The sequence below is a fragment of the Arachis stenosperma genome, chromosome 3, assembly GCF_014773155.1.
Source record: "Arachis stenosperma cultivar V10309 chromosome 3, arast.V10309.gnm1.PFL2, whole genome shotgun sequence".
NCBI lineage: Eukaryota > Viridiplantae > Streptophyta > Magnoliopsida > Fabales > Fabaceae > Arachis > Arachis stenosperma.
In genome coordinates, this window is record NC_080379.1 from 50,767,109 (window position 1) to 50,794,461 (window position 27,353).

General features: G+C 36.6%; 1 protein-coding gene across 1 annotated transcript; it reads left to right on the forward strand.

Annotated features, from left to right (window-relative positions):
- The first annotated feature begins 3,256 nt into the window (after positions 1-3,256).
- LOC130966086 (protein FAR1-RELATED SEQUENCE 5-like) lies at positions 3,257-3,793 on the forward strand. Its single transcript, XM_057890846.1, has one exon. It carries the CDS (start codon positions 3,257-3,259, stop codon positions 3,791-3,793), a length of 537 nt encoding a protein of 178 aa, XP_057746829.1.
- The last annotated feature ends 23,560 nt before the right edge of the window (positions 3,794-27,353 follow it).

Below are 27,353 nucleotides of genomic sequence, written 5' to 3' on the forward strand. Positions count from 1 at the left end.
AGCCACTAAATGCAATGAGATATATAGTATCCACCATAAATATGGTAAAAGTTTTACTATGATTGAATTAATTACGGTCACCAATTAAATAAGGGTGTTTGTTTCGGTACGATGATAAATTTATACGTACCGATATGTTTAAAATATGGACAAATAATAAGTCATGTGAAATTTATTTTCTACATCAGCATCTAATTTTTTTTTAAAAATATATATTCTATCATTACTTTTACTAAAACACCCTTTTAATTAAATAAAAATAAAAAATATTTTTTATTTAATTTTATAAAAAGTCTTAAACATCTTTACTTTATCCGATTAGACAAAAATACCCTTTTAAATCAATCAAATTTTAGAATTCAATTAATCCTAATTTTATATTTTCAAATCATTTAAACAACAAAACAAAAACATATCCAAGACACACAAAAAATCAAAATTATTCTTTCATTGTTCTTCATCTTATCATGTTCGATCTCTCTCATCTGTCTCACTGTGGCGTCGCACTCAAGCTCTCTCTCTCGTCTCCAGTCTCGTAATCAAGGACGTCATCACTCTTTTCGTCTCTGAGACTGGTCGTCGTCGTTGCTCTCTGTCTCGTCCTTGTCTTGCACTCAGTCGCGCACTTTCGTTACGCTCTTTGACGCCGGCGGCAGAAGCAGCAAGTCCTGGGGCTCATCATCTTCTTGCTTCGAGTCTCGTCGTTAGCTTCCTTTGCGCAATCAGAAGCTGCTTCATGATTTGGTGAGTTCTAACAAATTTCCATATTCTTTTTATCTGTAATCGAGAGCTTCATCATTTTTCATATGACTCGGGCTTATAACTTAACGGGGGTTTCTTGTCAAAAATCAAAATTTCTCATTTCGGACACATATTTGGTAAAGAAATCCATCAATCAAAATCAAATCAACAATCAATAATAATCATAAAATTCTAATCACTACAAATTTCTTCAGACCCTTTTTTCTCTTTTGTAGAGCTTTATCAATTCTCAATGGAGGTAAATCCTGTAACTATTCGGTTGTTTTGTTGAATTTTGATCAAAATTTATGTTTTCTTCTTTTTTTTTTTTAATTTATATTTCAAAGATTAATCATTTATTATACTGAGTTCATTCCAATTGCATCCTTACATGATTCCTTTACTCCGAGCTGTTGTTTTTTGTTCCATTTAATTTTTTTTGGTATTGTTATGATTTTCATATTCTGGCATATATTTGGTATATGTATATAAAGATTAACACATGTTTTAGGGATAATTCTGAATGTATTTCTTAAGGAAAAAATGATCAAATTTGTATATATAGATCTAATAGAAAAAAAAGTAACGTTACTACTCCAATAACAACACAACTGCTCACAAATTTTTCATCCTATAATAAATAAATAAATTAATTAATTCATATATATTATTAATTATTATTATATTTTTGGAAATTTTCATAATCTATATGAAATGCTCATACTTTAGAAAATTAAGGTTGGCAATAAAAGCGTTTGCATATACAAGTTCCTATAGTGTATGTGTGATAAGCATGTTACATCAAGAACCTTTATGCATTTTTAAAAAGCCTTGAAACAATGAGACCCTAAATCAACACTCACATTTGAACATTAATTACTAGAAAATTATTTTGTGACATAAATAATACTGAAAGAAGGCATGAGTTAACCCATGATCTAATTTCCCTTTCTGAAGTTAACTTAAAGATGAAAGGAAATTAAAGGTTGAAGAAGGATATTCAAAATTCTTTTAGTGTTGGTTATCTTATTGAATTAATTATCTCCAGTGAAATTCTACAAAAAAAGCACAAAAAAAAAGGGTTAAAAAACAAAATAAATAAGAACATATAGATTTGGTTTTAGTTTATGACCATACATGCTTAATGAGCAATTGGTATTCTGCAAGTGTTAATTTAGATAAAAAAATGTTAAATGTGTCATTTCTTTAGGTGGTTAATATATATATATATATATATATATATATGATCTTTATGATTTTTTAATCAATGTGAATATGTAAAAATATCAATTTGATTAATGTAATCATGATTATAGCTGGAGAGTTTATGTATAAAAATTGTATAGCTATTTAAATACAGAAATATGATGATGAATTTTTGTTGCTATGAATTGTGTTTGATAGTTTGATTTCACATTCACACTTTTAAGTGGCTTCCTGCTCATTGGCATCATTTAGTAAATACTTTAGAAAGTGCTGGAAAGCAAGACATCAAAATGGGAAAATGAAACCTGGAAATTGTGAGTTAGTTGCAGTCACCACATACAACTGGCGAGAGACATATATGAATAAATAAATAAAAATAAAGAGAAGAGAATGAGAGTGGCAGAGGGAACCAATTTACTAAATGATCAAATTTGGAATCAATCTATTGCTTTTCTCGTTCAAAGTTCTTTCTTTAGATAAAGATGATGGTCCTAGCTAATAAGTTGGATCATTTTTATTTGAAGGTGTTGTATTCTTGTTTTCAAAAGAAAGAATGTAAAAAGTTAATATGTCAGAAAATTTTTTTCTGTAACTCCTGGTTGTCATATAAATAACATTCTTATGCACTAATAGCTCTTAGCTTTCATAGAATTTTATTACCCAATAATTTTAGTCATAAAAAATTTAGTTCATTTTGTTTATTCCATTCTCTTAGAATTTATTTAAGTAGCTAACATGTCAAAATTTTAAGTTCAGTCTTGGAGAATGAAGGCGAAAAGTCGTATAAGGATGGTGATCAATCTAAGGATTTAAGTTTTGAGTATGATTGTAATTCCGATGAAAGTGATGATATGGTAGATGTAATTGTAGATAAAATAGAGGCAGATACAATTAATATTGATGGTTTTGAAAAGTTGATAACTGATTTGACCATTAAAGACATATAGGGATTGGTGTTTGATACAGAATCTCATGTTTGTGAATTTTATGGCAAATATACCAAGTGCCATGGATTTGTGTCCTGAAAAGACTTGAAGACGGTAGATGCTAATGGCAACATTAATACAAGACAATTGGTTTGCAATAAAGCAGGAGAAAGACATTGGAAGCACCTTAATAGGGACAATCGGCAAAGGGAGCATATGGCAATTACTCGTGTCAATTGCAAGACTAGGATTCATTTCGTTCATCACTATAGGACGGGTAAGTGGAAAGTCAGTGTATTTGAGAGTGAACATAATCATCCACTAAGTCCACCTACGTACAAACATCTCATTGTTGCGAACTGTGGGTTAAAACCTACCACATAATGGGTTACATGGTTTCCCAAAAGGGTAGATATCATAAAGTGGGTTTTACTAGTAAAGACCTACATAACCACATTAGTAAAACTAGGCGTGGCAAAGTAAAAGACGGTGATGCACTTGCTGTGTTGGCCTATCTATTGTCCAAAGTAGATAGTAACCCATTATTTCTAGGAAAGTTCACCTTAAAAGATAGTAAGTTGGATAATTTGGTATGGGCTGATGGAGCAAGCATTGTTGATTACGAATGTTTTGGCGATGTACTGGCATTTTACACCACTTACAAGAAAAATGTCTACAACAAGCCCTTAGTCATCTTTTCAGGGACCAACCACCATGGCCAAACAACTATCTTTGGATGTGCCTTGCTTTCGGATGAGAGGTCCGATACTTTTAAGTGGGCACTGAAGAAATTTTTGAAATTCATGTTCGGCAAACTACCTAGATCCGTTGTGATAGACGGGGACCACGCTATGAGAGACGCCATCTTAGAAGTATTTTTTGGTATAACACTGCCTTTGTGCATGGCATCTCCATCGTAATACGGTACAAAATATAAAAAATAAGCATTTTTTGGACGACTTTAATGTATTATTGTATGGACAATTTACTATAGAGATATTTGAACAAAGATGGAGCGAGATCATATCGAAATATGGACTTGCTAAGAATGAATGAATCTAGGGAATTTATAATGACAAAATGAAATGGGCTATGACATATTTGAGGGAGCGCTTCTTTGGCCGAATAAGAATTACATCACAGTGTGAGGGGATTCATTCATTATTGAAGAACTATGTTGACAGTAAAACCAGTCTCCTTGAATTCATTCATAAATTCAGTGAAGTACTAAGACATTACCGAAACAACCATCTTGCTGCTGACTTTGATACCTTTTATAAGTTTCCTATTCTGACTACGTGCTTGGAAAGTTTTGAGAAACAAGAGGCTGAACTTTATATTAGAAATATTTTCAAACATGTGAAAGATGAGATATAAGCAACAGGTGCTTTAAATGTGACTGAATGCCCAAACAATAGAGATATTGTTGAGCACAACACGAGTGAGTATTTTAATCAGCAATGACTATTTAAAGCATGTTACAATAAAGACAAGGACATGTTTGCGTGTGAGTGCAAGCTATTTGAGACTCGTAGATTACCGTGCTCCCACATCTTTGGGGTCTTGAAGCATCGCAATGCAAAATGCGTCCCTACATCTCTTATCCTGAAAAGATGGACAAGAGATGTAAAGAGTGATTTTATATGCTGAATTGGAGAGTAAGACTCCACTGATGATATAGTGCACACACTTAGATGCAGTGCAATAGCATCAATTTGTTGGAAATTTTGTGATATTTCTTCAAAAAATTCAGGCAACTATAGAAAAATCTCAAGTGAGTTACTTAAGCTAATTTGAAAGGTGCAAAAGAAAAGTGATGCACAATCGAGACTTTCTCCCACGTCAACGCTAATAGGTGATCCAGCTGTTGTGAAGTCAAAAAGTGCTCCAAGAAAGGTTTTGAAAGGCCAAAAGAGGCAAGGATGTTCACATTGTAAGTCAAGAAGGCATTTCATTAGGACATGTCCATTACTCGTCAACAAGGACTCACCCGCTGAATACTCAAATACAGAAGATGAACTAACGATATTAATTTAATGATTTTTTTATTAGTTACTTTATGATTAACTATTATTTTAGTGTCTTTTGTAGAACTATTAAATAATACTATATTTTGAGCAATTTTTTCTTTTTTAGCAAGTTGAAAAATGTGATGCCAACAAACAGTCGTTCTCAGGACACAAAATCAGTAGAAAATTCACGCATGCACAATAACAATAATTTTAAAGTAAGCACTTGTCTATATTATACCATGTATCAAATTTATCATTTCAATTCAAATTTGTAACAGATTATTCTCGTAATGCTTGTATTATTTCTTCTTTTTCTGTAACAAAAACTTCAAGGGTAGTGAAAGCAAGAAGTTTGTATCTAAATTTATAGCAACACCGAAGATTAGAGCAAATAGCAAAAAAGGTCAACAAAAGGTAACATTTCATATATCTAATCATTTATATTAGGGTGTTCAAGAGGGAAAATTAAAGTCTTATTTTGATTTCAGATGGTTTTTATCCAATAGCGTAAGTGCAACGGAGAACTTAAGGGAGAGTGAGATCCAAGACATTGAGAAAGTTTTACTTGACTTTAACTTGTCTTACTAGAGTTTTTTAATTTTGTATCGTAATTATTTGAAAATGCTAATTCATGTTCAGACTGAAGATATCACTGTCACTCAAGAAACATTAAAAGAAAATACCAGCACACCAGGAATAGAAGTGTCGGAAGTTGCAGGTGCAGCCACAACCAAGAAACTAGGATTGCCACAATATCCTATGCATCATTATCCAGTGGGCCATCCTTATCAACCTTATGTTGAAGTTCTGCTCATTCCCTTTCATCCTGTTTAAAATGGCACGACATACTTCAACCATTATCCTTTAACTGCCGGAATTACATCATATCCTCAATTTTCCTATGTCTCGCCATATTCTAGTGTCCCCAGTGATAGGAATACATGGGTTTGACTTTTGAATGATGTCGTCAACAACAAAAAGCCATAGATTTATAATCTATATATTATATTTTAAATTTTCTCCATTTTTTATGGTATAGGATCTTGAATCATAGGCTTTTTTTTTTTATAAATTTGCAAGTTCAATTTCTAATCGTATTCTTATGTGACGTTGACATAATAGGCTATTTATTATGGTTGTTCATGGATGTGTCCGAATTATTGAGTAGATGTGAAAATATATGATTGGATTTTGTGCTAGCTATGATTTAAGTTGTGACGTAGTTAAGGAATTTGTTTTCTTTTTATATTTCTTAGTTAGGAAACTTAATACCGATAAGGGTAATACAAAAATTATTGTTTGACATGATGGAAATAAGATTGCAGGATGAATGGAATGATTGAGAAAAGAATGCGGAAAATTTTTGAAGCACTTGTCCCGGAATCTGTATACGGTGATGCCTGTAATTTGGTTGAATATTGCTGCTTTAGATTCTTGTCACAAGATTGTGTTGATATCCATTCTTCCCTTAAGTTTAGTCTCTATTTTTTTTCATTGTACTTTTATTTATTATATTTTGTTTGTAGCTACCATATTGCAGGCACTAAAGGTATATACTATACACGTGAACCATAATTTGATCATAACTTATTTTTTTATTGCGTTGTTAAATTCATTTTGGTGATGTCAATTAGTGAATTAATGTCAATGCATTGGATATGTTCGATTTGTGATTTTGCTTTTTGTGTTCTTAACTGAGATATACGGCTCATGAGAACATTTGTAGTGGCCAGATTGCTCTCAATTCCATTCAACATCGCTGTGTTAAAGTCCCCACTACTGATTCTATTCCTGTCACCAGGTAATTTTCTTTTCTTCTTTTTTTTTCTAATTTTTTAATAAATTTCCCTGATTTTACTTTTATGATTTGTGTTGTTGTTAATAGATTTGTGCCAATTGAAAACTTCGACCTGGCATTGTTAACGCTTAAACTGGAATTCAATAAAAAAGGAGCAAAGAGTGAACAGGTACATTTAACTTTTAGGTTAACTGATTTGCTTGTTTTGAATTGGACTGCTCTAGGATTGAAAATTGCAGATGATGCTCTATATATCTTGTAGATTGATGCTCCCCAACTATCTAAGCAACTTCGGAAAATGTTTGTAAACCAGGATAGTCCTTCTCTAGGCTACTTATATGTTCCATGTCATTACTTGGACAATTTTGAGTGTGCATAAGTGATAGTTTTTGTGGCCATTTAGTTGTTGCTTATTACTCATTTAATTCTAGTTTTTTTTTACTAATCTAATAGCTTCCCTAATTTCTGATTATGAAAACTTTAGAAATAGACATGGTCCTGTGGTCTCTAAATAATAATAATTTGATTTTGGAAAGGAATAAGTCTCTTCGTTGTTGCACGACTTAATTTTTTTTGTTTGCATAAATATGTGCTTACGATAATATAACTAAATTATTAATCAAGTGATAGTTGGTTGATAGAGAAGATTTATGCCAATTCGGAAAACTAGATAAAGTAATTCCGTTGTGAGTATAGTCCAAACCGGCAATGGATCCTCTCAATCAAAATTCAATTCAAGATAATGTCACAATTCAAAGCAAATGTAAACCGAGAGTATTTAGTCTCCCGAGTCATTCTCCCTAGGAACTAATGCCAATGAGCGCACACAATTTTGGTTGTGAGAAAGCAAAGGGGTTTTCAATGATCGAAGTAAGCAATAAAGGAATTAAAGAACAAGGCAAAATTGTAATTAATAAACTAATAAAGGAATAAAAGAACTATATATGCAATATAAACAAGTAAGACTATAAAGTGATGAAAATGTAATTTAAAACATAAATGAAACCTTGACTTGGGATGAGTTATGAAATTCCTTCCTTGCCATAACCACAACTATGATAATTATGATGGATTAATCTCACTAAGTCAATCCTTAACATCGAAGAGTAAGTCAAGTGAGCATAATTGTTATTAAGCCACAAATCCTAGCTAACTTACTAATTACTTTAGTAAAAAGCTAGTGTTAGTGGAAACAATAACAAATAACAATCCAAGAATTATCACTAAATGTTGGACATTATGACTCTGGTAATTCATAAACTCATTTTCCCTAAGCCAAGGGGTGGAAATTACCCCATAATCAAAATTGTTATTTCATTAAACACATAGAGGGCATAAACATAAAACATGGAAAAATGGTAAAAGCTATGAACCATAAATGATCAAAATCAATAAAAGCAACTTAGCAAACAAATAAAAGCCATCAAACATCAAATTAAACAACTAGAAATAAAAATTGCAAGACAATGTAAATGTTGACAAAGGAAGGTAAAAATAGAAGTGTAGAACAAGTGTAGTAATTAAAAGAGACAATTAAAAAAATACTTATAATGTAAATTGCAAAATCCCAAAGTAAGACTTGAAATATAAAATTCTACAAAACCTAATTGAAACCCTAAGAGAACAAAATCTAAAACTACACTACTCCTACTCCTAATATGTGTTTTTCCTATTCTAAGATGTCCCCCTAAGCTAATGCCTTCATATGAGATGTTGACCCCCTTGATATAGCCTTTCCTATTCTAAGATGTCCCCCTAAGCTAATGCCTTCATATGAGATGTTGCTTCCCTTGATATAGCCTTTGATTTCAGCCTCAAGCCTTCAGAAATGGGCCAAAAAGAGCCCCAAAACGCAAGTGCACGTGCATTTTTAATGAAGACACACACTGGTACCTGTGTGGACGCACAGATGTGTGCGTCCGCACACTTAGCTGAAAATCCTCCTGTGCGTACGCACAGGCACTTGTGCGCACGCACACGTCGCTGTGTGTACTTTTCTTTGTTTTCTTCATATGTTCTCCCTTGTACATGCTTTCTTCCACTTTTGGCCATCCATTCTCACCTCTAAGGCCTGAAATCACTCAACAAACATGTCATGGCATCGAATGGAATAAAAGTGGAATTAAATTGCTCATTTCAAGCACAAAATTGCATGTTTTCACATTTAAGATCAAATTAGGGACCAAACACAAAAGTATGCTATTTTGGTGCTTAAGTGTAGGTTTATGTGATGAAATCCACTCAAATTCAAGCTAAAATATATCGGAAAATATGGACTCATCAATTTTCTCACACTTAAACAATAGCATATCCTCATGCTAAACCAACATGGAGAATGATCAAAAGGAAACAACTTATTGAATGCAACTACCTTTATGCATGCAAGTATGCTATATGCTATCTATATCTATCTATCTATCTATAGTATCCTATTGATTTTGTGAAAACAAACAAACAAATTCCCAAGCAAGAATATAGACAAATAGGGCAAAGCAAAGAAATAACTCAATGCAATAAAAAATCTAAAGAATTGATTTACTCAAAAAAAAAATGAAGCAACTTGCAAGAATACATGATAAGAAGTATGGAAACATAGAGTTGAGTGATCGAACCCTACTAGGTGTGTATACACTCTTAATGCTCGGTGTTTTAGGGTTTAATCACTCAAGTCTCCTCCTAATCAGGCTTTTAAGGATGTGCTTTTCATCTAACAATCAACAAATATGTGATGCATGAGTGCAAGTATCATGAGGTCTTTAGAGGGTTGTAATGGGGTTAGGGTTAAGGTAGGATAAATATGGCTAAGTGGACTAAGGAATTGGGTCTTTGATTAGCTCAAGTGTCCAACTCAACCAAATAACAAAATATGCACCCTAACTTCCCATAATCACACTTTTTATCTTTTTCATCCAAATCCACATATGCATTTCTTATTCATCATTTTTTTCTTTGGATGACTTTTGTCCCATCTTATTATTATTATTTTTTTCATTTCATTTTTCATTTTTTTTCTTTTTCTAAGACAAATGCATATGGTTAAAGCAAATTGATGATACATGAATGTGCACCCATTTTTCAATTTTTTTTCTTTTTCAATGCATACCCAATTCAATCTTCTTCATTCACTATCAATGTTTCCTAAAAGTTCCCCACACTTAAATAAAACACACTCTTCAACCTAAGCTAATCAAAGATGAAATTCAAGGTAATTCATGGTTTTCCGCTTAGGGTTGTGATGTGCTAACAATTAGAACAAAGGGGATTAAGAGGCTCAAAAGGGGTTAACAAAGGTAGATGCAAGGGTAGGTCCATATGGGTGAGTAAGTTTAATACAAAAATGGCCTCAATCATGCTAAATGAATTCAAAACATCAAACATTGGAAATAAAGAATCAAGCAAAACCAAGATTACAATCATAGAAGGAGCATATCACACAATGAACAAAATTTGTGGTTATAATGTGTAACCACTCATTAAGGCTCAACAACTCACAAGGTTGCTTTGTTCTATCTCTCTTCTATGTTCTATAAAAATCATTCAAACAAGTTTTAAAAATAATTTTCCAAATCAATTCAATAGAACACCCTAAAAAAAGTAAAATTCTTGAAAATTTTTGTTGTTTTTCACCAAAATTATTCCTATATGTAATGTATGTTGTGATGGATGCAATTTTTCAAAATTTCCTAGTTCTTCCTAATTTTCAACCTCACAAAAACTAACATGAACAATTAGGACAAAATTGAACTAGGCACTATGATATTCATATCATCCCATCACAACTTCTATCTATAAAATATATACCATGCAAAAGACACAAAATGCAATAGATATAAACTATGACGGAAATGCAATGCAACAATAAAAAACACTCTAAATATCTACAAGAAACATAATAAAAAGAAGCAAAAATAAAGTGCAAAGTGTTCGAAAAAGAAAGTTTACACCCCAAAATGACGAATCCTCCCCCACACTTAAGCGTTGCACGGTCCTCCATGCACGAACACAATCCAGGGGGAATGGCGCTAAAGCGATCCACCTTCAGTTGGCAGATGCGGGGCTCGGGTTGCATGGAAATTGTCAAGTCCTCCTCCTCTCCCGCCTCCTTGCCTTTACGGTTCATCCTCAAAAAGAATGAATAAAGTATAATTAGGATCATAGGGCAAGTAGCATAAAAGGGAAAGGGGGGAAAAAGCTAATAAGCATCTAATTGAGGAAGTTGCATAGTGGTGTGGTATGAGGAAAATGAGCCATGTGTGTATTCAAATAATGCGCGCGGTTGGAACACACACAACGGCCGGTTAAAATGGCATCCACACAATAAAAAAGTAATAGTCTATGTTCCTCAATTGAGTTACCTAGGTTGCAAGTAAAACATAAGTAAAACTTAATGCAGAAGCACCCCTAGGTAACCACAAAAGCAAATGGAGTATTTGATATTGGTTATTGAATTTGTGCAAGTGAAAGCACAAAATTGGTATAGAATAGCACAATAAACAATAACTAATCCAATAACGAAAAGAAAACCACTTATTCATCATGAAACATAAAGAAAAAGTCACATGGTAAAAGTACTTGTTACAAAAAGTGACAAGTTTGATAAAAATCAAGTTAAGTCACTCAAACAAAAGCAAAACATTAACAAGGAGCAAGTATCGGTCATGTGATGAATTTAACTTAAAAAATCATGATGAACAAGTAATTTCAACTCAATTCACTCAATTCAATGCACTTACATAATTGGTCCTAGTGGTACAAACAAAGCTTGAGTATTCAAACCCACTACGTAGTAGTAAATTAAGGCAAAGTACAAGTGCATTGATGAAATTCAAGCAACCCTATCAACATCAAACAAACACTTGCAATTTATTTAAGTAGCAACAAGTAAACTAAAACTAATATAACTACTAAAATAAAAATGAAACACAATAAAGACTAAGTAAAACAAGTAGAAAAAACATGGAAAAAGCAAGAAAAGAGAGGGGTGGAGGGGCGGAAGTGCGTTAGGGCTCAAAGAAAGGTGCAATAAAAATTTTGCCCAAAACAGCACTTGTGCGTACGTACAAGTATGTGTGCGTACGCACGCCAGGCGGGACAGGGTGGGTGTGCGCTCGCACCAAGCGTGTGAGTGCTCCAGACAGAAAGGGAGTCAAGACGTGTGCGTATGCACCCATGTATGCGCATGCATAGGACATTTTTTTTTCAAGCAAGGATCATGTGTGCGTACACATAGTGGACTGTGCGTACGCACAGGGGCGAAAAGGGTGGTGTGCATGCGCACAGGCTGAGCCAGCGCTCCCAACAGAGGGGCTGTAACTTGGCGTGCGGACGCACAAGCTTGTGCGGCCGCACAGAGAGCGCAAAAAGAAGGTTGCGTGCGTACGCACAACAGCGTGCGCACACACAAAGTGGAAGATCATAGGGATGCGCGCGCACAAGGGGTGCGAACGCTCCAAATAGAGGGCATATCGGCTAGTGTGCGTACGCACAGGTTGGTGCGTACGCACAGTGTGCTGAATATTGTTGTGTGCGTGCGCACAAGGGTGTGCGGACGCACAGATGTCCTGTTTTTCAAAAAATTTCCTTTAAAATCTAAGGTGCCAAGCCTTAACTCATCCAAAATTCAACCCCAAAACATCCAAAAATCCATAAATGCATGATCTATATGATAATTAACCTACCAACTCAAAATTAAACTAACCTAAGCTAAGCCAAGATAAGCTAAAATGCAAAAAATCAAAACTATAAACAAAGAGAAAAAGTAAGAAAGATGTTACCATGGTAGGGTGTCTCCCACCTAGCACTTTGGTTTATAGTCCTAAGTTGGACTTTTTGAGGAGACTCTTGTTAGGGTGGCTTGTGCTTCCACTCCTCTTTGAATCTCCATCCAAGCTTGCACTTCATAGGTCTTCCGGGATCCCATGTTCTAGTTTCCCGGTCACCTTCTTGTTGATCTTTATGTTTCAAGCCGGATAGACAAGCTCTCAAATGACCCTTGAAGCCACCCAACATTCTTTGGAAATCACCCAATTGTGCATCACACCATGTTTGGACGCCAATTCTTGAATTGATTTTCTTAAAGATCCTTGGACTCCTTTGGCAACCAATATTCCTTCTTCCACCATGTACCCACCCAAGAAAGACCTTGCGTTGGTAATCCGTCTCTAAAATGGCATATTGATGGGGGCCAATAAAGCTCATTGGTGAAATTGTCAACCACTCAATGTGTTCTTGGAACGGAGTTACTTCCTCACTAACTTCCTCTTCCCCATCACTCAAATCATAACAAGGAGGTTGTGATAAGTCTACCTCCATGTCTCTCTCAAACTCAATGGGAAGAGGCTCATTAGGATCATCAAGGGGATTGATCAAGGAGGACAAAAAATCATGAATGATGGAATCCTCATCTTGATCAACCTCCCTCAATTCCTCCTTTCTTTTCTCTGGTTCACATACTTCCCTTTCTTCCTCTAGTTGCACTTCAAGCTCTAACCCATCTTCTTTCCCTTGTGGCTCCATGCTCTCCTTTTCACTACAAGCCTTAGTTAATCCCTCACATTCCTCAAGAGGAATGCCTTGATCGAATGAGCGTAGGAGGATTAAGCGGTTTACCGCTTCGCCTATGGTGGCCATGAACTCCCGTTGTGTCTTTCGGAATCTTTCTTGCTCTTGGAGAAAGGCTTGAAGGTCTTGATGGTCTTAGGTAAAGGGTGGAAAAGCTCCACAATTAGGTAAGAGGGAAGGTTCGTTGGTTGGGAAGAAGGTTGTATATGTGTGAGGTAGTTCATGTTGATGAGTATCTTGAGGTGGTGTGTAAGAAGGTGTATGGTGGTGGTGGTGTGGTGATTGAAATTATGGTGATTGAGGGTTGTGTTGAGGGTAGGGGTCATAGGTATATGGTGGTGGAGGTGTATAATCATAGTGAAATCCACCATATCCTTGGGTTGGATATGCATATTGGGGAGGGTATAGTTCATTGTAATATGGAGGAGGTTGATCCTCCTAAAATTGATGCTCCAATCCCAGGATGCAATCCAAATTGAAGTTATCACACCCTACAAAATGATCACAACCAAACTCCAAACCAAGAGGGTGATAACTCATAGAGAAAATTGGAAATAAAAGCTAAAGACATCAATTAACAAAAGAAGCAAAAATCATAATTATCAACAAAAGCAAAGAAACAACCAAAAAGCATGTATTCACACTATGGACATATTTACAACAACAACAAAAAAAGCACTCATGACGCTAGCTCCCCGGCAACGGTGCCAATTTGATAGAGAAGATTTATGCCAATTCGGAAAACTAGATAAAGTAATTCCGTTGTGAGTATAGTCCAAACTGGTAATGGATCCTCTCAATCAAAATTCAATTCAAGAGAATGTCACAATTCAAAGCAAATGTAAACCGATAGTATTTAGTCTCCCGGTTCATTATCCCTAGGAACTAATGCCAATGAGCGCACACAATTTTGGTTGTGAGAAAGCAAAGGGGTTTTCAATGATTGAAGTAAGCAATAAAGGAATTAAAGAACAAGGCAAAATTGCAATTAATAAACTAATAACGGAATAAGAGAACTATGTATGCAATATAAACAAGTAAGACTATAAAGTGATGAAAATGTGATTTAAAACATAAATGAAACCTTGACTTGGGATGAGTTATGAAATCCCTTCCTTGCCATAATTACAACTATGATAATTAAGATGGATTAATCTCACTAAGTCAACCCTTAACATTGAAGAGTAAGTCAAGTGAGCATAATTGTTATTAATCCACAAATCCTAGATAACTTACTAATTACTTTAGTAAAAAGCTAGCATTAGTGGAAACAATAACAACTAACAATCCAAGAATTATCACTAAATGTTGGACATTATGGCTCTAGTAATCCATAAACTTATTTTCCCCAAGCCAAGGGGTGAAAATTACCCCATAATCAAAATTGGCATTTCATCAAACACATAGAGGGCATAAACCTAAAACATGGCAAAATTGGGAAAATCGTAAAAGCTATGAACCATAAATGATCAAAATCAATAAAAGCAACTTAACAAACAAATAAAAGCCATCAAACATCAAATTAAACAACTAGAAATCAAAATTGCAAGACACTGTAAATGTTGACAAAGGAAGGTAAAAATAGAAGTAAGTGTAGAACAAGTGTAGTAATTAAAAGAGACAATTAAAGAAATACTTACAATGTAAATTGCAAAATCCAAAAGCAAGACTTGAAATATAAAATTCTACAAAACCTAATTGAAACCCTAAGAGAACAAAACTTAAAACTGCACTACTCCTACTCCTACTTTGTATTTTTCCTATTCTAAGATGGCTCCCTAAGCTAATGCCTTCATATGATATGTTGCCCCCTTTGATATAGCCTTTGATTTCAGCCTCAAGCCTTCAGAAATGGGCCTAAAAGAGCCCCAAACTGCGAGTGCATGTGCAATTTTAATGAAGGCACACACAGATGTGTGCATCTGCACACTTAGCTGAAAATCCTCCTGTGCGTACTGATACACGAAATTACAATCACACTTTTGCACCTCCGCACAACTAACCAGCAAGTGCACTGGGTCGTCCAAGTAATAAAACCTTACGCGAGTAAGTGTCGATCCCATAGAGATTGTCGGATTGTAGCAAGCTATGGTCATCTTGTAAATCTCAGTCAGGCGGATTCAAATGGTTATGAGGTATTAATAATTAAAAGGTAAATAAAAGGGAAAATAACATAGAGATACTTATATAATTCATTGGTGGAAATTTCAGATAAGCGTTTGGAGATGCTTTGTTGCTTCTGAACCTCTGCTTTCCTATTGTCTTCATCCAATCATGCATCCTCCCTTCCATGGCAAGCTGTATGATCCTCTCAGTGAAAATGGTCCGGCTACGGTTTCTGTATGGCTAATTAACTGTCGGATTTCTCTTCTCGGATGAAAAATACCAGGCACAGCTACCGCATGGCTAATCATCTGTCGGTTCCCACTTGTGTCGGAATAGGATCTCTCTATCCTTTTGCACATTGTCACTGCACCCAACAGTCATGAGTTTGAAGCTTGTCACAGTCATCCCCTCCCAGATTCTACACGGAATACCACAGACAAGGTTTAGACTTTTCGGATCTCAGGAATGTTACCAATTGTTTCTAGCCTATACCACGAAGGTTCTAACCACGTGGACTCCGTCCGTGGATCAGAGACCCAAGAGATTATACTCCAGCTGTCGTCCAATGACTACGTTGAATATCATGTAGACCGCTTGTGGTTGTCAGGCACGCGGATCTTGGTTAAGCGAGTAATGAAGATAGTGGGTGATTGTCACGGGTCACCCCCTTCATTCTGACTTAACTGAATTAAGTACGAGAGTATATCTTGGAGAAGAAGTAGGCGTGAATTGAAAGAGAAACAATAATACTTGCATTAGTTCATGAAAAACAGAAGAGCTCCTTACCTTAATCTATGAGGTGTAGAAACTCCACCATAGAAAATACATAAGAGAAGAAGGTCTAGGCATGGCCGAATGGCCAGCCTCCCAAGTGGCATAAGATAATTCTCAAAAGCTGCCAGCCTCCTAAAAGTGATCCCAAGATCAAAAGATGATCCAAAAATGTTCCAAAAGATCAAAGACCTCCTAATACATTTGTAGAAAGTGCTATTTATACTAAACTAGTAAATTAGGTTTACAGAAAATGAGTAACTAAGTGCAGATAGTGCAGAAATCCACTTCCAGGGTCCATTTGGTTTGTGCTTGGGCTGAGCTTTGAAGCTTTCACGTGCATAGGCCATCCTTGGAGTTAAACGCCAGCTTGGATGCCAGTCTGGTGCCAGTTCTGGCTTTTTATGCCAGAAAAAGGTCTCTGGTGGGCATTTGGACGCCAGTTTGGGCCATAAAATCTCGAGCAAAGTATGAACTATTATACCTTTCTGAAAAGCCCAAGATGTCTACTTTCCAACGCAATTTTGAGCATACCAATTGGGCTTCTGTAGCTCTAGAAAATCTACTTCGAGTTCACAAGGGTCAGAATCCAACAGCATCTACAGTCCTTTCTCAGCCTCTGAATCAGATTTTTGCTCAGGTCCCTCAATTTTAGCCAGAAAATACCTGAAATCACAAAAAAACACACAAACTCGTAGTAAATTCCAGAAATGTGATTTTTGCATAAAAAACTAATAAAAATATACTAAAAAGTAACTAGAACATACTAAAAACTATCTAAAAACAATGCCAAAAAGCGTATAAATTATCCGCTCATCACAACACCAAACTTAAATTGTTGCTTGTCCCCAAGAAACCAAAAACAAAATAGGATAAAAAGAAGAGAATATACAATAAATTCCAAAACATCAATGAGGCTTAGTTCCAATTAGATGAGCGGGACTAGTAGCTTTTTGCTTCTGAACAGTTTTGGCATCTCACTTTATCCTTTGAAGTTCAGAATGATTGGCATCCATAGGAACTCAGAATTCAGATAATGTTATTGATTCTCCTAGTTTAGTATGTTGATTCTTGAACACAGCTACTTATGAGTCTTGGCCGTGACCCTAAGCATCTTGTTTTCCAGTATTACCACCGGATACATAAATGCCACAGACACAAAACTGGGTGAACCTTTTCAGATTGTGACTCAGCTTTGCTAGAGTCCCTAGTTAGAGGTGTCCAGAGTTCTTAAGCACACTCTTTTGCTTTGGACCACGACTTTAACCACTCAGTCCAAGCTTTTCACTTGGATCAAGAGTCACTCCTAAATCTAGGAGAAGTCCTAAATCCTAAATCCTAAAGAGAGAGAGGAGAGAACCTCTCTCACTAAAAACTACATCTAAAACTAAAATTGTGAATTATGAGTGAATTAATTATGAATGCATGCATTCCCCCACTTTATACCCTCTAATCTGTGTGTTCTGGGCTGAAAACAGGGTCAAAAGCAGCCCAGAAGTCACTCCCAGCACTTTCTGGTCTGTACAGGTCGCGGAAGACTGACGCGGAGGCGTCGTCCACGCGGCCGCACGGATTGAGGTTCGCAGATGCGATGCGGCCGCGTGATCCACGCGTTCGCGTGGCCTGGTGTCAGGGCAGGTATGGCAAATTATATATCGTTGCGAAGCCCCAGACGTTAGCTTTCCAACGCAACTGAAACCATCTCATTTGGACCTCTGTAGCTAATGTTATAGCCGTTTGAGTGCAAAGAGGTCAGGCTGGACAGCTTAGCAGTTTCTCCAACTTCTTGTATTCCTTCCACTTTTGCATGCTTCCTTTCCATCCTCTGAGTCATTCCTGCCTTGTAATCTCTAAAATCACTTAACACACATATCAAGGCATCTAATGGTAAGAAGAGAGGATTAAACATAGGGAACTTAAGGCCAAAGAAGCATGTTTTCAATCAAAGCACATAATTAGGAAGGCAAATGTAAAACCATGCAAATAGTATGAATAAGTGGGTAAAGAGTTGATAAAAACCACTCAATTGAGCACAAGATAAACCATGAAATATGGGTTTATCAACCTCCCCACACTTAAACATTAGCATGTCCTCATGCTAAGCTCGAGAGAAGCTATAAAGAGATGAAGATGAATGATAGAATGTTTGAGATGCAACCTATGAATGCAACTAAATGCAAAACGTTTCTACCTACTTGGTTAAAAATAGATAAATCTTTCAAGAACAGATATGAACTGGATTTCACTAATTTAAATCACAAAATACAATACAAATAACTTGCAAGAAGAAAATAGCTCATGAAAGCAGGGAACATAGAATTAGGCATTGAACCCTTACTGGTAGTGTATATCATTCTAACTCTCAAGTGTCTAGGGTCAATTCTCTCAATTCTCTACTAATCTTGCTTTCTATAGCTTGCTCTTCATCTAACAATCAACAGAAATTTAATGCACCAATACACAAATCAAGAGTTCTTTTAAGGGTTGTAATGGGGTTAGGGTCAAGGTAGGATTGTATTTGGCCAAGTGGACTAAAATCTGAATCCTTAATTAACATAAACTTTCCACCTAACTTAAGACAATCCATGTAATATAAAATCAATAACTACCCATTAACTGTGTTTACTCTCTAGTCACTCAGTGTTTATTGGGTTTATTCACTCTACTTTTCTTTTTATTCTTACTTTCTATAACTTTGTTCTTCATCTAACCAATCAACAATTATAGAATATAGTCATACCAAAAATCATGAGGTCTTTAATTAAGGTTGTAATGGGGCCAAGGTAAAGGTAAGGATATATGTATAAGGCTAAGTGAGCTAATAAGTGAATCCTTAATTAGACTAAGATCTCACCTAACATACATATTTAGTAAAACAAAACTTGTTTACCTATTTTCCCATATTCTCCCACTTGTCGTTACATGCTCATGCTTCAATTTTTGTTTTTATCCCATGTGCATTGCTTTTATTTTGCATTGGGAAATTCTTTTGTATCCCCTTTACTAAATACTGAAAAATAATTTTTTTTTAATGCACATGGTGACTTAACTTCGATTTCTCATGAGCATGCTTCCCAAAATTTTCTGAGTTATTTTATTTCTTTTCAACTTTTTCTACCTTTTGTTTCTATCATCCATGTTCCCAATAGGTTTTCCACATTTTAATCTATTCATAATTTTCTATCTTAAGCTAACCAAGGATTCAACTTGGGATTTTATTTTGTTTTTCTGCTTAAGGCTAGTAGTGTTGCTAAATAGAATAAAAGGGATTTTAAAGGCTCAAGGGGGCTAACAAAGGTGATGTAAAAGGTAGGCTATTTTTGGGGCCAATGGGTTAAAATCAAATAATGGCCTCAATCATTCTTTTGGTATGTACCTATATTCTATATTCTATAATTGGACATATAGATTAAAACAAAGTAAAGAACATCAGAATAAAAAAAGAAGCGAAACACACAGGAATGAAATTATGGTTTGAATGTAACCATACAATTAAGCTCAAGACTCACAGGTTGTGTGTTCTCTAACTCAAGCATCATATATCATTCATATATGTTATGCAGGTTTAGTAAAAAATTCCCATTATTCTCATAAAAAAATTATTTAGGGTAGCCTTTGAAGTTTTAATGTTCCTCCTTGATGAAATGTTGTCAACTTAACTATATGATGTAATGCTCTATATACAAGGTTTATGGATTTAAATCAGTTATGTTCAATTTCCTAGCATACTTCCTTTTTATATTTTTCAGTATAAACTATGCTATCTTATGCTAAAAAGGGTAAACTATACTAATTAATCCACTAATAAGTCAGCATTGCAAACTAAACTATATAACTAAAATAAACTAAATAGCTAAAATATGAACTAAAAATGCAAAATACAGAAATAGAGTAGAAATACATCAAAGTAGCAATGTATAAGTACTCAGAAAATAACAATAAAAAGAAAAATACAAAAAAATAACCAAAATAAAAGAAAAAAAGATGTAGTGGTTCACCAAAATAAAACGCCAGAGATGGCGACCTCCCCACACTTAAAGTGAAGCATCGTCCCTGATGCTCAGTCAAGCCGGGTGTGAAGGGATGTCATCACTGGTAGGGATGGTAGTTGGAGGCTCTGTGGTGGTGGTGGGCTGAGGGTCTGGCTGCTGTAGAGGAGGTGCGGACTGGATCGGGATCTCCGGATCTGCAGCCTCAATCTGATGTGGGACCTCCTGGTGTGCAGTCTGCTCAGTGCCTACCTGCTGATGGGTCTCCACCTGGGAATGAGTCTCATCCTCGTGCTCATCCTCTTCCTCCTCTGATGGCCCTGATGGTGTGTCGGGCTCGGAGGGGTTGTCAGTGCCCTGTCGGATCAGCAGCTTTAGATGTGAATAGCGTCGCCTGCTGCGACGCTCCAATCTCTCATACCGGCACCGGTTACAGTGCTCCATCTGATCAAGCTGGCGGAATAGGCGGTGGAGGTGCAGTGGTGGCAGCAGGGGCAGCAGGGGCAGCTGTGGATGAAGAGGGTCCAGCAGACGGTGGGGCTGTCTCATCAGTAGCAGTAAAGGGTGGTGGTCTGTAGCCCAAAGCTAGGAAGTTCCGGCTTTGAGGAATGATCTTCCTGCAGTCCACCGCTGAGAGAACTTTTGCGTGGTCTAGAAATTTGCGGATAAATCCTCGTTGCAAGTATAGTTTCTAAACCTTCAAAAGTTCTTTCATACAAACTTTTTGGGTGTCACAAGTAACAAACCCCTTTAAAAATTGTTAACCGAGTATTCAAACCTCGGGTCGTCTTCTCAAGGAACTGCAAGGAGGTATGTTCTTATTATTCGCTATGGAGATTGTGAATTCGGGGTTTCAAGAATGAGGAATCAGTAATATAAATGGCAAGTAAAATAAATGGCAATTAAAATAAATAAATACTGTAAAGCAACTCTTGGCAAGGTGAGAGAAATTAGAAGTCTAACTTAGTTATCCCTCTCAACAATAATGAAAGTTGTATCTTAATTCCACTTAGTTAACCTTTGAAGCAAAGGTAAGTCAAGGGACTAATTAATTTGACCTTCGAATCCTATTTATTTCCTAAGAAAAAGTTGGGATTATTGAAGTTCAGTTCAATTAGCAAGATAACGATTATCACTTACGCTGACTTTGATAACTGTTGAGTTACTGATTTCTTAACCAAGACCAAAAGGGGGAAAAAGTAAATTGATGGAATAAAATATCTTCAGATCGGAAGCAATGGTAACGTAAATAAAAGCAAGCAATCATAAACTGAAAATACCTCAATTATCATTAATACAAACAATAATCCGTGACATGGAATAATTCATAAATTAAATTATAAAAGTAAATAATTAACTCAAATGCTGGAATAAATAAATAAAGTGAAAGGGAAGCTTAAAAACAAAGGAACATAAAACCCTGGATCGAGAGTCACTCCTAAAACTATGAGAAGTCCTAAATCCTAAATCCTAAAGAGAGAGAGGAGAGAACCTCTCTCACTAAAAACTACATCTAAAACTAAAATTGTGAATTATGAGTGAATTAATTATGAATGCATGCATTCCCCCACTTTATAGCCTATAATCTGTGTGTTCTGGGCTGAAAACTGGGTCAAAAGCAGCCCAAAAGTCACTCCCAGCGCTTTCTGGTCCGTACAGGTCGCGGAAGAGTGACGCGGAGGCATCGTCCACGCGGATTGAGGTTCGCAGATGCGATGCGCCCGCGTGATCCATGCGTTTGCGTCACCTGGCGTCGAGTAAGGTATGGCAAATTATATATCGTTGCGAAGCCCTGGACGTTAGCTTTCCAATACAACTAAAATCATCTCTTTTTGACCTCCGTAGCTAAAGTTATAGCCGTTTGAGTGCGAAGAGGTCAGGCTGGACAACTTAGCAGTTTCTCCAACTTCTTGTATTCCTTCCACTTTTGCATGCTTCCTTTCCATCCTCTGAGTCATTCCTGCCTTGTAATCTCTAAAATCACTTAACACACATATCAAGGCATCTAATGGTAATAAGAGAGGATTAAACATAAGGAACTTAAGGCCAAAGAAGCATGTTTTCAATCAAAGCACATAATTAGGAAGGCAAATGTAAAACCATGCAAATAGTATGAATAAGTGGGTAAAGAGTTGATAAAAACCACTCAATTGAGCACAAGATAAATCATGAAATATGGGTTTATCATTCAGCTTCATGATTGCTCCTAGATACTGAGCAACTTGCTCTTCAACAGTGTCTTTGATAAACCACTATTTTATGGTTTACAATGTGTTTAATTGTGTGGTTTTATCATGGTCTTTACCCATTTATTCATATAATTAGCATGTATTTATATTTCCTTCCTAAAATTATTACATGATTGAAAACATGCTTCTTTGGTCTTAATTTAGCTAATCTTAATCCTCTCTTATTACCATTCGATGCCTTGATCTGTGTGTTAAGTGTTTCAAGCTTTATAGGGCATGAATGAGTGAAAGATTGGGAAGGAAGCTTGCAAAAATGGAAGGAACACAAGAAATTGAGGAGATGACCAGCGAGAAGTGACGCGTACGCATCAGCGACGCGACCACGCGGAAGAAAGGAATTCGTAATGATGCGGCCGCATGAGTGACGCGGACGCGCGGATTGGAAAACCAGAAGTGACGCGGAGGCATGGACGACGCGCCCGCATGGAAAAGAAAAACGCTGAATGATGCGTCCGCGTGAATGACGTGTCCGTGTGACGTGCGCGATCTGTAGAATTACAAAAGTCACTGGCAGAGATTCTAGGCCGGATTTCAACCCAGTTTTTGGCCCAGAAACACAGATTAAAGTCAGGGAACATGTAGAGACTCATCAGTCTATTCATAATTCACAATTTTAGGTTTTAGATGTAGTTTCTAGAGAGAGAGGCTCTCTCCTCTCTCTTAAGATTTAGGATTAGGTTTTGGATTTTTAGAAATTAGGATTTATCTCATCTTCATCAGGTTCAATAATTTATGTTTCTCTTCTACTTTTATTTACTCTGATATTTTTTATTTGTGTTTGATTGATGTTGCCCAATTGGCTGATGATATTGTCCATGTTTGAATTGGCATTTTTTTATTTAATATAATTTGAGGTATTTCAGACTTATATGTTATGGATGTTTTGGCTTTATCCAATTTATTTTCATTCATGTAGATTTTATTCCCTTTTGGTTTTGGTTAAGAAATCAGTAACTCTTGAGTTATCAAACTCAACATGATCGATAACCGTTATCTTTGCCAATTAGCTTGAACTTCTATAATCCCAATCTTTTTCTAGGAATTAACTAGGATTTGAGGATCAAACTAATTAGCCGCTTGACCTTCCTTTGCAACAGCAGAGGTTAACTACGTGGAATTAAGATTCAACTTTCGTCATCATTGATAAGGATAACTAGGATAGGACTTCCAATTTCTCGTACCTTGCCAAGAGTTTATTTTACATTCATTTATTTATTTTATTCGTCATTTATCATATTTGCTCCTCGTTCTTAAAACCCCCAATTTACAAAACTCATAACCAATAATAAGAACATACCTCCCTGCAATTCCTTGAGAAGACGACCCGAGGTTTAAATACTTCGGTTATCAATTTATTTTTAGGGGTTTGTTACTTGTGACAACCAAAACGTTTGTAAGAAAGGTTGATTGCTTGGTTTAGTAACTATACTTACAACGAGAGTTTACTATAACTTCTAAACCATCAATCTTCAGTTCTTCAAAATGGCGCCGTTGCCGGGGAATTGCAAACGTGTGCCTTATTATTGGTTATTGTAAATATTTTTCTTTTACTTGTTTATTGTTTCTTCCCCCCCCCCTTTATTTCTGATAGCTATTATGAATTCTCACCCCTCTCACTTTGAGTTTGGTTCTAATTTTGTTGCAAGGAATGGAAGCTATAATAGGACTATGCATCAAGGTTTAAGCAATCAAAGATGGACGGAGCCAATAGGATCTAATCACCCCTTTAGGCAACAACACCCTCCTAGATATCATGGACAAAGACCATTCTACAATGCATACCAAGTTGATAGATATGGTGGACCGCCTTGTAGCTACCAACAAGCCCCACCCTATGCTCAGAGATCATCCTTTCAACACAACCTCAACCCACCACACTCACAAGCTTCTTTTCACCATTCGCCACCGTACAATCCTTATCCACCCCAACACCAATCCAATTACTCCCCAAGAACCACCACTCCCCCATACACCATGCCCATATCCATCAAAGCCAAAATCACAGGTTCGCCTCGAAGAATCAATAAACCAATTTAATGCAGCCCTTCATCAACTGGAGCAAGCAATAATTCAATTATCTTCCAGACGTTCAGACACTCAACAAACTCCCATGGCTTCATGTGGAGAATCTAATGAAGAATGTATTGTGAAGAAGACACGAGAAGCTCCAGTGGACATCATAGAGCATAACTTCGTCCTGGAACAAGTAGAGGATGCTGTCATTGTAGAAGAGAACGAGTTGGTTAAAGATTTAGGAGATGCTGAACCTCCATGGGAACACAGAGTCATGGAAGACTCCGTCGAGGATGCTACAATTGACGCTGAGGAGGATTTTGCACCGCCTCCAATACAAATATCTTATGAAGAATTGAACGGAATAACCCAAGACGCAGGTTTCCTTGATGATGATGATCACGAGTCCTATTCTCTTAGTGACGAACTTGCATCCGCAAGTGAATTCTTTGAGACAGAAGAATGTTCCCCGAGTGAATATGAAGATGATGCTGAGGTAGATTTTTCTCAACCTCCAATATATGACTTGAGCGATGATGAGGGAGAAATTGAAGACTCTGATCAAGATATGGTTGAGGTGGAAGAAATTTGCAAAGAAATGGAAGAATTCACAGAAGATTACTAGGGAGTAGAACTTACAGAACCACTGGAAACACTGACCCCAAGGTCATTACCGCCCAACACAAACTTCAAGTAGGTAAAATCCTTGATTTTTATCTTCAATCTTCCACTTGAATATGGTTTGCTTGAAACAGATGGCCAGCCTAGAGCTCTCTGCGGTTTTAAGAGTAAGAGGGAAATGGCTCGTACTCAGAGTTGGTGCACAAGGTTCAATAAGGTTCCACACTTCAACTCGAAGTGCAAGGATTGGTGTCAAGCTCAATCGAATGGATCTCAGAAGACGTTTGGTCACCTTGGTGAGAATATAACTTCTAAATCGCCCGAATGGAAGCATATAGATCCAAACAAAGGCAGATTTAAAAACAAAGTTTGGAATCTTGGAAAATATTCTGATAGTCGTCACCCCGGGAGCCTGAGCATATGTCTGAAGCTGCTCAGAAGCTTTACATGCTTAGTTTGGGACTCCGAAGGATGTTGGAATTCCAAACATTGGTGGAGATTTCTGGATCAGTACAAGCATAAGCCACCATGACAGAAAGCTCATCAAATGTCCAATTTAAGGACTTTAACTAAAAAGTGCTAGGTGGGAGACAACCCACTATAGTATGTCGTTCTCTTTTTAGTTTTAATTTTAGTCTGTTTTTGAATTTTTATTGAACCTGCAATTTTTGCATGACATTCATTGCATTTTGCATTCTGCATACTGCATTAAAAAAAATAATAATAGCACGCATGTGACGCATCCGCGTCACAAGTGCGTTGGGAAGATAGCAAATTGAACAGAGAGTCACGCGAAAGCGTGGCTGGAGGCGTGCCTTTGGCACAAATTGATCCACGTGGCCGTGTCGTTGACGCGTCTGCGTCAAGTGCAAACATTGGCCTCCCACGCGTCCACGTCACTCACGCGGCCGCGTGCCCTGAAATTCGACGTAAAATGGGTGCACGACCGAAAGTTGTGCTAGCGTGGTGATGGATCGGTGCTGAACGCACAAATTCTTCCCACGCGGACGCATGGCTTACGCGTCTGCATCATATCCTTCGAATGGACACTCACGCGAACGTGTCACCCACGCGTTCGCGTCACCCAAAATTTGGCAAAAATAAAAATTCGAACAGAGAGTTGTGCGAGCGCAAGGCTGCCCTCGCGCCAGTAGCATAACCTGAGTCACGCGTCCGTGTGACCGATGTGACCGCGTCGATTAATTTAAGCGCAAGTCGCGCGACCGCGTCACTCACGCGTCCGCGTCACTTGCACCGCACAACTTTTCCAAAGCAGCCAAATATCTTATCTTTTCTTCCCTATATCTAATTCTTTTCTTCTTTCTTCTTCTTTTTCTTACTTTCTTCTTCTCATCCCTCTTCACTTCCATTTAATTTATTTGCATAGTTTCATTCATTGCATTATTTTTATTGGTGTGAGAAATTTATTTATTTTGCCTGTGGGTTATTCAAAGAATTGTTTGACAATTATATATTATTTTTATAGGGTTTCTTGCATGTTCAATTTAACACTTTCAATAACTTATTTACCATGCATGCTATGTGTTTGTGAAAAAGCCCGTATGGTATCACGCACTACCTTTCTGTTATCCTACTTTCATGCCTGTTTTTCACAAAACCCTTTTTATATTTTATTAATTATTTATAATTGTCATTACAAACATATTGTTAGTTTGGAAGACTTGGTAATCTAACTTGGACATTGAATGCTTGATCTATGCTACTCATGCCTTCGCCAGCATGCCAATAAACATCTTGCATTTAATTGTTATTACATGCACTTTCTATATTTCCATTGATGACTTTTCACATGTAGTCATGACCATGTGTTAACGTCATTCTTCTTTACTGTGCATTGATTACCACCTTTCCTGTTCTCTTCCTTGCTGGAACCCTTAGCTTTACTTGTTACTTTCCTTTTCCTCTTTTAGGATGGCCACCAAGAAGGGTAAAGAGAGAAAGCTACTCCCAAACCACCGGCAAGGCAAGGAACACAAAGAGCACTAGCTGAGGAACTACAACCCCCATCCACATGCACATCTCAGCATGCACCGAGGACGGTGCAATCTTTAAGTGTGGGGAGGTCGATACCGATCTCCGCGGGTTAGTTAATCCCTTCTCAACACCAATGTTAATTTGTTAATTGTTGCATTTGCATGTTTGATTGCATGTTTGTTTGATTTTGTGCATATTTTACCACTTGGTTAAAGTAATATTTTCTTTTTCAAGAAATTTTTATAGTATTTCACTAATTTGAATAAAACTTTTTGGAAGAACTTGTATGAAGAAATATTATTTTGGAACATGGTTTAAATCTCGAACACGCAAAACCAGTGAGATTTTGAGCCTATTTGATTGGT